At 38.9% G+C, this 15,197-nt stretch overlaps 1 protein-coding gene across 9 annotated transcripts in view; it reads left to right on the top strand.

Moving 5' to 3' along the window:
• Positions 1 to 15,197, top strand: part of ANKRD44 (ankyrin repeat domain 44) — a 203,032-nt gene that overhangs the window by 155,857 nt on the left and 31,978 nt on the right. For all 9 annotated transcript variants that reach the window (XM_074967820.1, XM_074967819.1, XM_074967817.1 and 6 more), the window contains 2 exons: positions 11,281 to 11,352; positions 14,873 to 15,074. In XM_074967820.1, the coding sequence (XP_074823921.1) occupies positions 11,281 to 11,352; positions 14,873 to 15,074 (274 nt within the window). The remainder of the gene's footprint in view (positions 1 to 11,280; positions 11,353 to 14,872; positions 15,075 to 15,197) is intronic.

The raw sequence follows: 15,197 nt of genomic DNA, 5'->3' as shown, positions 1-15,197 counted from the left end.
CATTTTGGCTGAGGCAGAAAGTGAATTAATGCAACTGTAATACAGTTGAGGATGGGATGAGAACATGATTGCACTGAAAATCACATCTAATAGAAGAGGCATATCTTGATATGTCTCTTTCATTTAGCTGAGGCAGTCTGTTGAAGTGTATGAGAGAGCTCCTGCACTCAGAAAAACATCTTAAGAATGCAGAGGAAGTACAATGTAAACCTGGTATGTGAAGAAGCTAAAATCATTAGCCCAGTAAATCTGTCATATGGTTAATGCTAATTTTATATATCCCTTATCAACAATCATCAATCCATCACAGCAGGGAGCTGAGGCTAATTATTAGTGATAAGTTAACCTTTGGTTTGGACAAGCATTCAAAAGTTCCATTTCCACATCTGGCTATGACTCAGATATTTGTCCAGATGCAGCTGTTGGGCTTCCTTGTTGTCTGCATCTCCACCTCTTTATTATGAGGACACGGTTCTACCTTCCCCCTTTGTGACTGACTGGAGGCAGTTACCACTCTGGTTCTTCAAGGGTGCTGTGTTTCAAGCAAGTGGTGGCTACAGTTCAGTGGTGAGTGACTTAAGGCACAAGCACCTGGGTGTATTCCGAGGCCTGGCAGCTCCCGAGATAGGAGATGTTAATGTGACATCATATGTAAGAATTTTATTTTTAATTTTTCTTTCCCCCAGGGACAAATACAATTGGCTTCCTGGTAACTAAGGTACTTGATTTTTATAGCTGGAAGGATACAAGAAGTGATCCCGCTGAAACTTTCCAAAATTATCTAAAAATGTCTAAAATAGTTACTCAGTAAATAAACGTCTGTATACAGAATACAGTGTTTGACATTTTATGAAGTGCTCTCAAGATTTTAGATTCAATTCTGGAAAAATTAAGCATGAACTGAAAATGAAGCATATGCGTAAGTGTTTTCAGCATCTTTAACAGCACTTGTTTGGGATGAGTAGAGTAACTTGCTCATGACTTTGATACCAGAGTTGTTAACAATCCCAGATTTAGTGTCAGAGACCAGTATGTGGGTGGTCATGTCTAGTGGTTAGAGCAGGAGTCAGGTCTAGTGGTTAGAGCTGGAGTCAGCATTCAGGAATTGGAGCTCAGGGTTGGAGCTGGAGTCAGAGGCCAGATGCCAGAGCCATGGGATTGTACCAGGGATGAGCTTGACTCTATTGGCATTACTACCTTGGTGGAGAAGAGGTGTATAGAAGGAAAAGTATCTTCTTTCTGCACTTTACTTCAAGTTGTTGTCGGGATATTTAAAAATTGGAGTCTGGCAGGTCTTCTCCAGGGGAACATTTTGGGTAAAAGTGTGCATTGTGGAAGCAAGTGGAACCATCAGGAGCGTATACAGGAGGTCTGTAGGAGGCAAGCTCTGCATAAATAATCCTCCTTTTAAAAGTGGCTTTTAATAAAAGAGGGGTTTCGGTGTCTCCCCTGGAAACTGTATTGTGAAGAGTACATTTAAGAATTGGATTCTGTGTGGACAAGGCAAAAGGATGGCAGCACCTCAGCTGGTGTAAATAATCCTAGTTCTATTGAGGTCTACTTGAAATCATCTTTCACCCTTTAATAATGGGGCCCTTTATTTCTAACAATAAGAAAGATCTACTGTTATAGCATGAGGTGTTCTGAGAAAATAGCATATGCCTGGTTCAGGCTGCTGGAATGTGACCATAACTCTAACCAAGAGTAGTTGCAACCACCATCACCACACGAATATAGGCATAAAATGGAGGGAGAGAAATGTCCTTTACTACCAAGAGAGGGAGTGGTCATAAACCAAGTGACCGTCATGCTGAGTCCTGTCTGGAGACATCAAAATTTCCAAGTAGGGTAAACAAAAATTCCCACAGCATTTTTAAAAAACGATTATCATCCAAGTCAGCCTAAATTATTTAACCCGAAAGAATGTAGGCAGTGATATTTATTTAATGTGAGTACCCAGAGTACCTACTAGCCATACATACACCCAGGCCAATAATGCCTGTATCTCTTTGCAGTCTGGAATGTAGATGCACTGCTAAGTGGGTGAGTGGGTGGCTGTCAGAACTCCTTGACCTTCCTGGTGGCTCAAGGAGCAGCATGTCTACCTCTAAACTGCCTGATTGGTGTAACATTAGGACCTCTCATTCATTGCTCTAGTTCCCTCTTTGTTCCCTTTATTTCCCCTTTAGCTGTTTTTATACCTTCCTTTTGTCCCAAATCAAAGCTTGAAATTTAGAGGGGAAAATCACATGTAACAATGTCATGTAATTTAAAAAAAAAATCTGCCCAACATTAATAACACAAATCAATGACAGAAGACTCCTATCCCCCCACAGCAATAACTGGCCATCTTCTTTCTTCAGATGTACAGAGCTGTGGGACATGTGCCAAGGACTATAATAAAATGTAGGAACAGCAGTAAATAGAATATGTAGCATTATTGCTGGATTAAAGATTGGTTGGCAAATTTATTTTTGTTAAGTCACAGAACCTTACTGAAATTGAAACGGTGTAACAGTGTTTTACTGCGTAACCTGAGTTCATTATGGTAGGAAAATTACAGCATAATACATATAATTGCATCTCTGCAGTTGTTTTAAAGAAGTATAATGAAGACAGAATTATGATCTCTATTCTAGCCCTCCTGAAGGCAATTTTCAGAAGAGCATTAATTTTTCACATGTATTTAACAAAGAGAGCCTTCCTAGTGGCACCACCAGTTAGCAACATCTCCTGCATCACCATATTGATGATTAATCTTTTAGTGGAACAGGAAGAATTCTAGTGTGACTTTGCTTAGAGTGGAGTCTACAGAGAATCTATTAGCACATGGCTGTGTGTTGGAGAGAGTCATGGAACTCCCATTAGCACAAATGGCAATTATGTGTATAAATCTCATGCGAGAATCAAAATGTGTCCTTAAATAGCACATTGGCAACATAATTATCACCTGTAACACAGCCATTAAAATGATTTCTTATTGCTAGTTTTAGATCAAGTCCAAATTCCATCCAATGGTAAACAAACATCCTTGTTTCTGTGGTCTGGGTTGATGAGATAATTGGGTTGCTGACAGAGTTTTCTAGTTTTTTAACAAAGGTTTTTTAATAGTTTGCTTACTCTCTGTGTTCACTGATATTATAAAAACAATTACGTTTCAGGGTTTTTTTTACTAGCATAAAAAAGCACTTTATAATTTTAAGCATATATCTGTAACAGTAACCATTGAACAAACAGGTTAGAGATAGATCTGTATTCCATAGTATTTTCCCCCTACTTTTCTATTTTTTTTCCCAATAAAGAAAATGTTTGACTCCACGTAGACTGGGCCCTGAATATGTACTTTCAGTAGTGAGTTGTCCCATTTGCTTTAGTAGTGCTACATATATAAGCAGAGACCTGCAAGATCAAGACCTTTAGATCAGAGACCTATTTCATGAAAAATATTTCAAGAAATATTTGTAATGCAGTTTATTGTAAAGCAAAGAACTAAAAAAGAAACATCTGCAATGCACCAAAACGTTTTCATATTCTGTGTTTTAATTATACTAATTACCATTTTTAATCAGATTGGAAGCAAAAATCCATTGGAGATAGTAAGTAAATGAAAAAAATAATTGCATGTTGTGTGCTTTGATTTTCATTTAAATTCTTACTGCTATACACGTTCTCCTATTCACTCTGTTATGAACTCAACAGAAGAATCACAATTTCTTAACCAGCATGCTATGTATTTCAAATAAATGCATGTGTGTCACTTTCATTTAAAGCAAGCCTTCTGACTGCTGCTTCTTAAAGACTAGATTTCAAGCTTCCACTTGAAAATATTTTGCTTTTCTTCAATCAGTGTGATTTTCTAGATCCAGTGGATCAATCACATGTATCTGATTGGTTTGTTACTTTCTGTATATAAATTAAAGCTGCTTTTGGTAATGTGAAGCAAAATCTACGGTTTCTAGGGTGTTTTCTTTTAAATTACAGGGCCAATTCAGAAGTGAGTCTGAATCTATGGGACTCTAAGGCCTGTTCTACACTGGGAATTAGATTGGTATAACTATGTCACTCAGGGGTGTGAAAAATCCACACCTGAGCTACGCAGTTAAACCAACGTAATGCCCAGTGTAGACAGCACTAGGTCAAGGGATGAATTCTCTGATCCGCCACTTCGGGGAGGTAGTTTACCTTCATCCATGGGAGAACCCCTTCCATCTGCGTAAGTAGTGTCTTCACTGAAGCGCTTCAGCGGTGTAGGTGCGCTGCTGTAGTGCTTTAAGTGTAGACAAACCCTAAGTAATTTACACAGAGAGTGGACAGAGGAAAGGAGCATAGCAGGAAAATCAGATAACCAGGAGCATGTACAAAAGGTGCAGATTTAAATTAGCTCAAACCCTACTTCAATCTATACCTTCTTCAAGCCTCTTGGTATCTATAGGCCTTATCTGCATTAGAAAAGTTGCACTGATTGATTTCAGTTTTGATTCACAGATTAATCTACCTGAACTGGCGTAAATCTGAATTGTACAGGCACCTAAATTTATTTAATCTTTAAATTGCATTAGATTAATTCAGTAAATTACTGTGCTAAATTACTGACATAAGCGAAATTGATTTATAAAGGGTTAATCTGGTTTAAGATCCTGATTTCATTAAAGTACTCAACCAAGTGCTTGTTTCCTGGATTGAGGTTCACACCAGTTTGTCTTGATCAAGTTAAACCTATGCAGCTTTTCTAGTATAGATACCCTTACCCCTACTTACTGATGTGTAATTTTGTGTCACTTTATACATCAGCTTTGAATTTAGCCCTTTAATTTAGAATGAACTCTGAAGCTAAACATGTCATCCCTTTGATGTAGAATGGTACAGAGGTTAATATTCTATTAGTCTGTGAACTACCCAGTTCTAACCATGTTGAAGTTTGTTTTGTCCTGCCTATGCTGGCCAGGAAACTGTGTTAACACTTAGCCAGCAAGAGCAATATTTAATCACAGGTCTGGCTAATATGTTTTTCCTGCAGTGTAAATGGTGCTTGAGTCTTCATATTGCAATGGAGAAGGGGAGATCAGTCTCAAACCTACATGTCACTCTAATATTTATGCTCTGTTTTGAAAGTGGCATTCTGAAATCGTAACTAATTGCTTGTTCTGGATGACCTCATGTATTAGAAGTTATATCTGTACACATTTTTTAATGCAAAAGTACGCTATTCTAATATTTCTGTTGTCTTAATTGCCTTCTGATTAGCTCTGTGTGAGTGTGAAAATTTCCATATGCTATTTGCTTGACACCCTTTCAAAATAAATACCATGGCTAGATTATCACATTATACCCATCTAGCCTAACGGTCTGCTATTTTATGTGATTAATATTAATTATATTAATTCAGGGGTGGCCAACCTGAGCCTGAGAAGGAGCCAGAATTTACCAATGAACATTGCCAAAGAGCCACAGTAATATGTCAGCAGCCCCCCCATCCGCTACCCCCCTCCAGCCCCCAGTGCCTCCCGTCCACCAGCAGCCATGCCAATCAGCGCCTCCCCCTCTTCCCCACCTTCCCATCCGCGGCAATCAGCTGTTTCGCAGTGCGCAGGAGGCTCTGGTGGGGACAGGGGAGGAGCGAGGGCATGGCAGACTGGGGGGGAAGGGGTGGAGTGGTGGCAGGACCTGGGGCAGAGCAGGGGGTTGAGCAGTGAGCACCCCACAGCACATTGGAAAGTTAACATTTGTAGTTCCAGCCTTGGAGTCAGCGCCTGTGCATATTAACCTCCGCAGAGCTGCATGCGGCTCCAGAGCCACAGGTTGGCCACGCCTGCACTAATTGAAAAAGTTCATTAACATTTAAAATATTCATGTTTGAATGTAACTCTGAATATCTATATAAAAGTTGCATTACGGTGTAGGGTGGGGTACTTATCAATGGAAAGGCTCTCATTGACTTCAGTGGGAGCTGGATCAGACCTTTACTTAACACAGTTACCAACAACACGCATAATATGGTGCATCAAAACTTTTGAACTTGTCAGATCCTGTTTGCAACCATGTATTTCTGTCTATTGTATGATTTAACATAGCACCCCTCACTGTGATATGTATGGACTGAAATAGCTTCTAACTTCTTCCTTTCAGCAGCCTGATTTAAACATTTTATGAGTGACTAAACTGTTCATCTGCCATTCTGTTTAATGATTATAAATTTCAGAAATGCCATGTAGAGCTTTTCCTTATTTTTACTAGAGCTAATTCCTAGAACATACTATATAGCCTGTAAGAAGAAGCATATAAACCATCCTGTATCATTGAGTGATACATCAGAAACCAGAAAAACATGGACAATAATTGATCATAATCCATTATTATAGCCAGAGGATTAGAACAGGCAGCAAATCCTCTTGATGTCAATAAATACCCCTCCTGTAAAAAACAGTGCAAGAACTATAAGTATTTCTAATCGTGGCACAGAGTTGAGAGAGATAGGGTACAGTTTATAATACCAGCTTCACAGGGTAATTAACTAGCAGTGAGATAACTAAGTCATGGTCATAGGAGTTTGCTTACATTGTACCAGCTTTGTGAAACTAGCATCATACTACTAAAAACCCCTGCAGGGAAGTGGGTTCAGAAGAGGTTGGCCGGGTGTGAAGGAAAATGAAGCCTTTTCTCCAACTCTTCGTACATAAACTGACCATTTTAAAATGTGCTTGTATCAAGTGAGGAAATGTAGAAAGCATGGGTATCCTATCCCTAATCTTTTAAAAAGTGTCACTCACCACTTTTACTTAAAATGTCCCTTTATGATGTTAAGTTATTGACACTGGTTTAAATGCCGCAGAAGCCTAGTTAGTAAGCAACTAAGAGGACTAGATTGCTCAGGGGATTAGAAATGTGATATGAGAAGCCTTTCACTGCCAGGTATTGGTTTTAGTCCAGTTCAGTAGTGATCAAAAATTGCTAACATCTGATGGTTAATGAATAGTTTTGTGTGCAACAATGAATTCGTCTCTGGCCTGTTTTCAGTGGACAAGTGTCCACATCACAAAAAAACAACCACCACCAAACTTTGCCAGTTCTGTTGGTTAAGAGTATTTTGGTCTCCAGGGCTGTCAGTCTGCCACCTTTCATGAACACTAAATTCACATATGTTTAAAAAAATACCTAATTGTATATAATTTCTGCACAAATGTAATGCGAGATGAATGCATTATGGAGTTAGAACTATAAGTGTACTCCATATAGACCCATTACTTTACATGTATCTGTTCTTATGACAAATGTGGCAATAACAGGAGTATAGACAACTTTTTTTGAAGGGTGGGATGGAGCTAGAGATAAAATAATAGCTGCTGAATATCGCTTTAATGCGTAGTCTTGCACCATAACTAAATTTATTCACTTTTATTAAAGTGAGATAAATGAGCTTATGTTCCAAACTCAGTTTCCTTTATTTATTAATTGAATCCCAAAATGTTTGTTGAGGGGGCAGGTCTAAAGTCATCATGACACCTCCCCTCTCCCCCAGTCACCTAAGCACATGAACAATTGTAATTTATTATGAACAAATTACAAAGCCATGGAAATACTGACAAAACCTTATCTGCAGAGGCATTTTGCACAGTAACAGGGACCTGGCCTTTTTTGTCTGTTTTGTGGGTGTAATGTTTAATTCTATAGAATCCATGTGGAAATTTATATTTAATTAGTATGAAGAATTACATGTAGCAAGATGCACTCAAAAATCATTATTTGTATCTCTTTGAACTACTGAGGCTTGTTTTCTTTTACAAATTTCTTGTCTTGCATTTTCTGGCTGTGTATCTGAGAGCCTGGAGAGTTACCAGGTTTACCATCAAATTTGTATTTATGCTTGACTTTATGATAGAGAAATTCAGCATTTTGAGTAGTAAGCTTACTAAGATTAGTCTGCAGTATCTTAAGATGTTTTAATTCTAAGACACTAAGATTCCTTTTGTGAGAGCTCTCCAATCCTGCAGTTTCTTCATCTAGAGCCTTAATTCTGGTAACTTGCAAATTATTTTTTCTCTATTCGAAAGACAATTATCTGTCTTGCTCAAAAACTTCTAGAGCCTCCTAATAGATAAAGGGAGAAGTTCCATGTTAAGGTTCTGATCCCAAAATGTAGTGGTTTGATGTTCAATAAATGGGAGGAATTTAATTAAAAAGGGATAAGTGTTAATCAGACGGGGAACCGGTTTAGTGGTCACTTTTATTTTTAGAGGTTCAATTACCCACTGGAGAAAATAGGAATTCAGATTAATCATCTGTACAAGAGCATGCCTCATGGAACTGAAGACTACAGGCCAAATATTTAGATTAAAATGATGCTGAATACTAATGTATATATATTGGCTGCTCACGGAGAAATTTCTCCAAAGAAAATAGGCACCTTAAAAAAATAATCCCAGTTGTCATCAAATGCAGATTATTAAATAAGGATTTTTTATAAATGTTTAAATAACTGTTGTGACAGGGTCGGGCCAGATGGCTATAGGAGAGTAATAGAAAGCAGATATATTAGCCCCAGGCTAAGTAGGTCCCTTTTCCCTGGGTAAGGTAACAGGGAAGGTTCCAGAACAATCAGGAACCTTCTGGAAACAATTAAGACAGGCTGATTAGAAAACCTGCAGCCAATCAAGAAGCTGCTAGAATCAATTAAGGCAGGCTAATCAGGGCACCTGGGTTTTAAAAAGGAGCTCACTTCAGTTTGTGGTGAGGAGCTGGGAGCAAGAGGCACTAGGAGCTGAGAGTGAGAACGCGGACTGTTGGAGGACTGAGGTGTACAAGCATTATCAGACACCGGGAGGAAGGTCCTATGGTGAGGATAAAGAAGGTGTTGGGAGGAGGCCATGGGGAAGTAGCCCAGGGAGTTGTAGCTGTTCCAGGAGGCACTCTAGACAGCTGCATTCCACAGGGCCCTGGGCTGGAACCCGGAGTAGAAGGTGGGCCCGGGTTCCCCCCAAATCCTCCAACTTCTGGTCAGACACAGGAGGAGTCGACCTGGACTGTGGGTTCAGAAAAACGTCCAAGCTGAGGGCTGCCATGAAGCTCCAAGGCGAGCAAATCCACCAATAAGCGCAAGACCCACCAAGGTAGAGCAGGAACTTTGTCACACTTTATAAACAGAGAGGAAAACAAGGTAGGAATTAGAGAAGAGCCCAAAGTGGAACAGTAAACCCAACTCCCATCTCCACACCACCCAAAATTCTGAAAGATCGCAGTTGGATTTGATTCCTGATTCAAATTGCATGCTTGAGGCCTGTATCTGGAAGGAGTATATTTTGTATTAACATACACAAATATTGAATTATCAGCAGTGTCCAATGTTAACATATTGTTCTTTCCCAATTTTAATATTTTTTAAGACACTAACCATGTATTTGTAAATAAAATCAATTTATTTTCCTAGAATTACAGTAGAATTATACATATGCATATCTTTGTGGCATTTGACTAGATTGTTAACATTAGATGGTAATCGGGTTGGATAGTTATGATGGGTCAGATTTATTCTTGGTGTAATTCTGTTAAAGTCAATGGAGTTACATCAGGGAAACATTTGATATTGTGTCTACAGTTTTTCTCCTTCTCATACAAGCATCTTCATACCTTCTTCCATGCAGCCCTATATGCCTGGAATGTTGCCCCTAATACTGTATATGCCACAAAATCTTCCTCTCCTCCTTGAAACCCACCTTTTCCTACAAATCCTCAACTATCTATCTCCATCATAAAAATAAATAACTATAAAAAGAACTGTCATGGCTTCTGCAGCCCCACAAACTTATTAATTACTCATCACCCTTTCCATCAACTCTTGCCTGATATTATTTCCTCCAGCATCCTCTTGATGTCATACCCATACTCGTCTTAGATCATAAATGCCTTAAGATAAGGACTGTCTCTAATTGTAGTGTAACATTCCGTGCACACCAGTGGCACTGTATACAAACACATCATCACCCTTGCAGCTTCACTTGGACATGTTTTTGGACTCCACTTTCTATCTGTACAGCGCCTAGCACGATGTGTTCCTGGTCCATGACCAGGACTCATAGGCGCTATAGTAATATAAATAATAATCATCCCAGTGAAATTTTGCTACTGCTGTTAAATAGCTGCCATGTTCCATTCAGGTGGTGAATAGTTATCCCACTTGACAAGCCTGTAAAGTGCTTTGAGAGCTGTCTGTAAGTATGATTAGTTATGAGATGTGCTGGCCTTGTCATTGTAAAGGTAATTCCTGCTTTGATAAGCATATACAAACACATTACATTCTTCTTACAGATTTATTTATCATTCATAATTTGGGCTAAGGGCTCGGCTCTGCAAATCCTTCTTCCTTTGTGAGTAATCCTTTCACATGCAAGTCGTCCCTCTGATTTCAGTGGGACTCTTAACATGGATGAGAATGTCCTGGGGCTTAAACTAGTTTTGACTTCATTGCATCAAATAATTGGAAAATATTTTGTGGGGGAGGTCACAACAAAAAGCTGTTAAACACGCATTAAAAACCTTCCTTAAGTATTTGTGGGAAATGTCTGCAAACAAAATATTTTTGTCTGCCTGCTAATTTTTGACACTTGAAGTGGCAGAGGTTATCCTATCTCATTCTGAGTAAAAGTCAAGCGAGGACAGGAATTTGGTTAGTACAAGAGGTCATTTCCAGGAAGCCTTACAGGTGGTGATAGTGCTGCAAAAATCCACACATAGACTTTTGCTTTCTAATTTTATCATTCAGTTTAGTGTAGCTACATATGAAGCCTATGTATTTAAGAATAAGTTTTGTTGTTGTTTGTTTTTTAAAAGACCACATTTCTTAAAGTTAATAGTCACTCAAAAGAGAACAAATTAAGGGGGCAATCCTGCTGCCATTAAAATCAGTGGGTAGTTTGACTTCAGTGGGAACCAGATTGACTTTTAAATTTAGCATCTATTTTACAGAGGCAGTTGACAGAAAATAACATTTAACATACAGTAGAGTACACCATACTCTGGGCACTGAAAGCCACTTGTATAGAAGTAGGATTCTTAGTGTTTTCTTTTATGTTTAGAAATCGGGTATTCTTGAAGATTAGTATTAAAATCTTCCTGGTACTTCCGTTGGTATATAGTAAATCTGGCAAACATTTCTCTCTTCACCAAAGTAACCGTAAACCTGCTTTTAACAAGTTGTAACTTGTAATCTGATTTGTTTTGTTTTAGGTTGCTGTGGAAGTGTTTATGCTTTGCAAGACATTTTAAAACTACTCTTCTTCTTCTTTTTAGCTTCTGGAAAAAACCAGCAACATTTTTGATGAACCAGATTCAGGAGCTACTAAAAGTCCTTTGCATTTAGCTGTAAGTATATGACGCATGTTCAGTGTTTGATCGGATAAATAACCACTTAACCTCTGCGAAGTAAGTAGACCTGCATTGTAACAGCTGGAAAGGGACTTAGGACCAAGATTTTAAAAATGCTTCCTTGATAGGGATTAAAAAAAAAAACAAAACCAAAAAACGTAAGGGAGCTAGGTGCACAGCTCACATTGAATTTCCTTTGAAAATCCGAGCCCTAAATCCTTACGAAGGTATCTAACTAAGGGTATGTCTGCACTTCAAGGCAGAGGTATAATTCCCAGGTCTAGGAGACATTCATATGCTAGCTCTCACTGAGCTAGCGTGCAAGCCACCCAAGTTACGTATCTAGCGTCTCTGAGGGAATGCATTTTGGGTGGCGAGTTGCTTGTGCCACCATGGCTACATTCTGTTTTTAGTGCACTAGCTTGATCTGCGCTAGCGTGGATACGTCATCTGGAGCTGGGAATCACACCCCCAGCTCCAAGTGTAGACATACCTGACTTGGCTGGGTTTTCAAAAGTGCTGAGCACTCAGCAGCTCCCACGGTAGTCAAGAGGAGCTGCTAGCTGCTCAGCACTTCTCAAAATCCAGCCATTTATGGTCCCTAAAGAAGGATTTAGGAGCCTTACTTTAGGAACTCGGTTTTGGAAAATCTTGATTATACTTTTTTGCATCTACATGTGATTCTGAAATCTTTTATATTACTGCTGGTGTATAATCATACTAATTATACTTAAAATGCAGGGGGTCCCTATCCTTCTCACATTACAGCAATGTAAAACCAATGTGAGTCAGAAAAGAGCCAGGCCCAGTAGGTATGCTGTAAATATTGAGGACAATCAAATCTTTAAATAAGGTTAATAGTCTGGTTCATACCTAAAAGCCAGGAAATTCTGAGTCCTCAGGGTTAATCTTCCCTTGGATACATATGTATGCTTCCTGTTAATGTTAATAGGAGTTAGGCAGGGGAAGAATTAGCTTCTTTAATCCTTAGTTGATGCTATTTTTGGAAAGTCATAATTTTTAAGGGTGAAAAATAAGACTTGACTTGGAACTTCAATGACTATTAGTGGGTGTGGTTTTTTTTACATTTGTATTTCCTTCTTGTAGGCCTTTTTCATGAACTGTTTCAACTATGCAGAGATTAATGCAAAAAACCCCAAGCAAAACAAAACAAAAAACCTCCAGCATGTGACTGAGTCCAATGATAAGCAGTGCAGTTCATGTCCACTAGAGTTGGGTGAACCGTGCAAATAATTTTCATAGATATTCACTGGAGTTTATAAATGAATACGTTTCAGCTGGTTTCATCCCTCTTTTTTGTTTGAGTTTACTGGCTGGCATACATGTTCCCTGAAACATCAAATATAAACAAACTTTCAAGCTTATAACTGTGAACATTTGCACCGGAAACCTCTTCTGAGAATTGCTCTTATTCAATCAGAGACCAGAAATAGTCCATGTAACCTCAGTGTCCAATCAAAATAGCACAGGTTTTTACTTTACAGCAAAGTGCTTGCTCACAAATAAATCACAGCCCAAGGATTGTTAGAAGAAATTATTCAACAAATCCGTTTGAATAATGTATAAATTAAAGAACATCACAATCAGTATGAGAATGGGTCAGAACTGGAAAATGGGTGAAGTGTATCAAACCCTTTGTTTCAAATTATTTTGCTCTTTCTCTCGTAATGCATGTTCAGTGGTTTGTTTTTCACAAAACTCTCTCTGCAGGATTTAATTTAAATTTTCCTGAAACTGAATGAGCAGTGAGACTACATGTTACCTGTGCTATCTGTGGATATACACAGGTTCCCTAGCATGTGCACACACCTGACTTCTGATGATCACTGAATCTTGTTTTTGAAGCAGCTGTTTTTCTGAAAGCTGCTGTAGAAACTTAAAATTCAACTAAAATAAAATAAACAAAGTCGTGATCCTGCAAAGACTTAAGACATGCTTAAAATCATACAACTGTGAGTAGTTTTTTTTAATGGGACGACTCACAGCACTAGAGTAAGCATGTGCATAATTCTTGGAAGGGTCAGAAGCCTACGGGAGAAAATATCTTCTGGTTTCCAGTTAGAGAGTTCACTAATTTAAGGGAGCCCCTTTTTCTGTTGTATTGATGCATTCAAAAAAATCTCCTATTAAAGACAGCAAATTTGTCATGGGAAATTTTGCAAAAAGTCATGGATTTTATCAACAGTTGACTCTTTTTTTCCCACTCAAATTCCTTTTCACCCTCCTCCTACCCCATACAAACTTAATTTTGGCAATTCCTGACTTTTGGCTGCTTACCAGTGCAACTTATAGTTCTCTTAATACTGTCTTTTGTATGGAATACTGTGGGTTAAAAAGAGAGGGCTGGGGGAGGGGGACTGGAGGGAATGTTGACCAAAGGAGGGGCTCATTCTTGTGGACTTCCAAAGTTGCATGAGACAAAGCATTCCAGGGATGTCTAGCCAAAAAGTTCCACAATTTTTGGCAAGCCACTATTTTATTTTTAAATCAACCTGGTGCCAGAAGTTTTCTTCATTTCCTTCTCTACCCATCCCCCATATCACATTGGCTTGAGGTCCAGGACAGGCAACAGAGTGCTGGACGAATGAGAGGTTTAACATCAACTATCTTTCATCCTGTCAGGGTTAGAAATGAGAGCCAAACACCTTTGTAAATGGGAAGTTCACCAGGCAGGCTTCTCCAATGAAGCATTCTCTGGCTTTTAGTGCCAGAAGGTCCCCAATATGTGAGACCCTAAAGCTGCAATATTAATAGGTAATTGAAATAGCTTTTCTGTACGTTTTACTACTTAGAATTTTTCTCTTCCACAGAGATCTCAATAATTAGGCTTATGGTACTAAGGTAATTTGGCCTCGCTGTGGAAGTAAATTTGATGTTAAATATCTAAAGTATTTTTTATTTAAAAGACATTCCATATAAAGAATATACAAAGATGGTATGGGTATAAGTTTTATGTGCACTTCTTTGGGCTGGCATGCAGAACTTATTTGTGGCTTATTTGTGGCTGAGTAATGTGGCTGTGTCTGACTCACGCTGTTCAAACCTCTGTGGCACACTACGCCATGCTGTCTCTTCTCTCATATTTATATCCTGCACGTGTCATTACATTGAGCTATCTGTACACATTTGATAAGGCTTGATGCAGAAATGATTGGGTGAGGTTCTTTGGACTGTGGCATGTAGATCGGAGACTAGATGTTCATTATGGCCTCTTATGTAATTAAAAAACACAAATTTTCAGGTGCCTGAAACCCTCTGGCCTCCTATACCATTCACACTGGAATGTGGGAAAACCCACATGTACTTGGGAGTCTCGGGTCATAGAACCATGAAACAGAATAAAGTATCTCTGTATTATAGTTTCCATTGTGTTCAAATGACTATCACAATGAAAAATTGTGCTCCTGGGATGCACGTGTTGTGCTTTTCAGTCAGGAGAGTAGTGAGTAAGATCTGTATTGCTTTATTCCCAATATAACCTGTTTTGGATTTCTAGGCCTATAATGGTCATCATCAAGCCTTGGAGGTACTTCTTCAGTCTCTGGTAGACTTGGATATTAAGGATGAGAAAGGACGCACTGCCTTGGACCTGGCTGCCTTTAAGGGACATGCAGAATGTGTTGAAGCTCTCATCAGCCAGGGTGCTTCCATCTTGGTAAAAGATGACATCACCAAAAGAACCCCGCTCCATGCCTCAGGTGAGTGTAGTTGTATTTTATCTTGAGAGAGAAAACCTATAACAAGACAGAGGTTAGTAGTGATGTTTGCTTAGCTACCATCTCTTTTGAAGGTTATTGCTAACCTAATTAATTATTGGAGCA

This window comes from Natator depressus, chromosome 11, assembly GCF_965152275.1.
Source record: "Natator depressus isolate rNatDep1 chromosome 11, rNatDep2.hap1, whole genome shotgun sequence".
Classification (NCBI taxonomy): domain Eukaryota; kingdom Metazoa; phylum Chordata; order Testudines; family Cheloniidae; genus Natator; species Natator depressus.
Note: the sequence above shows the minus strand (reverse complement) of the source record. Positions and strands in the feature narration are given on the sequence as shown.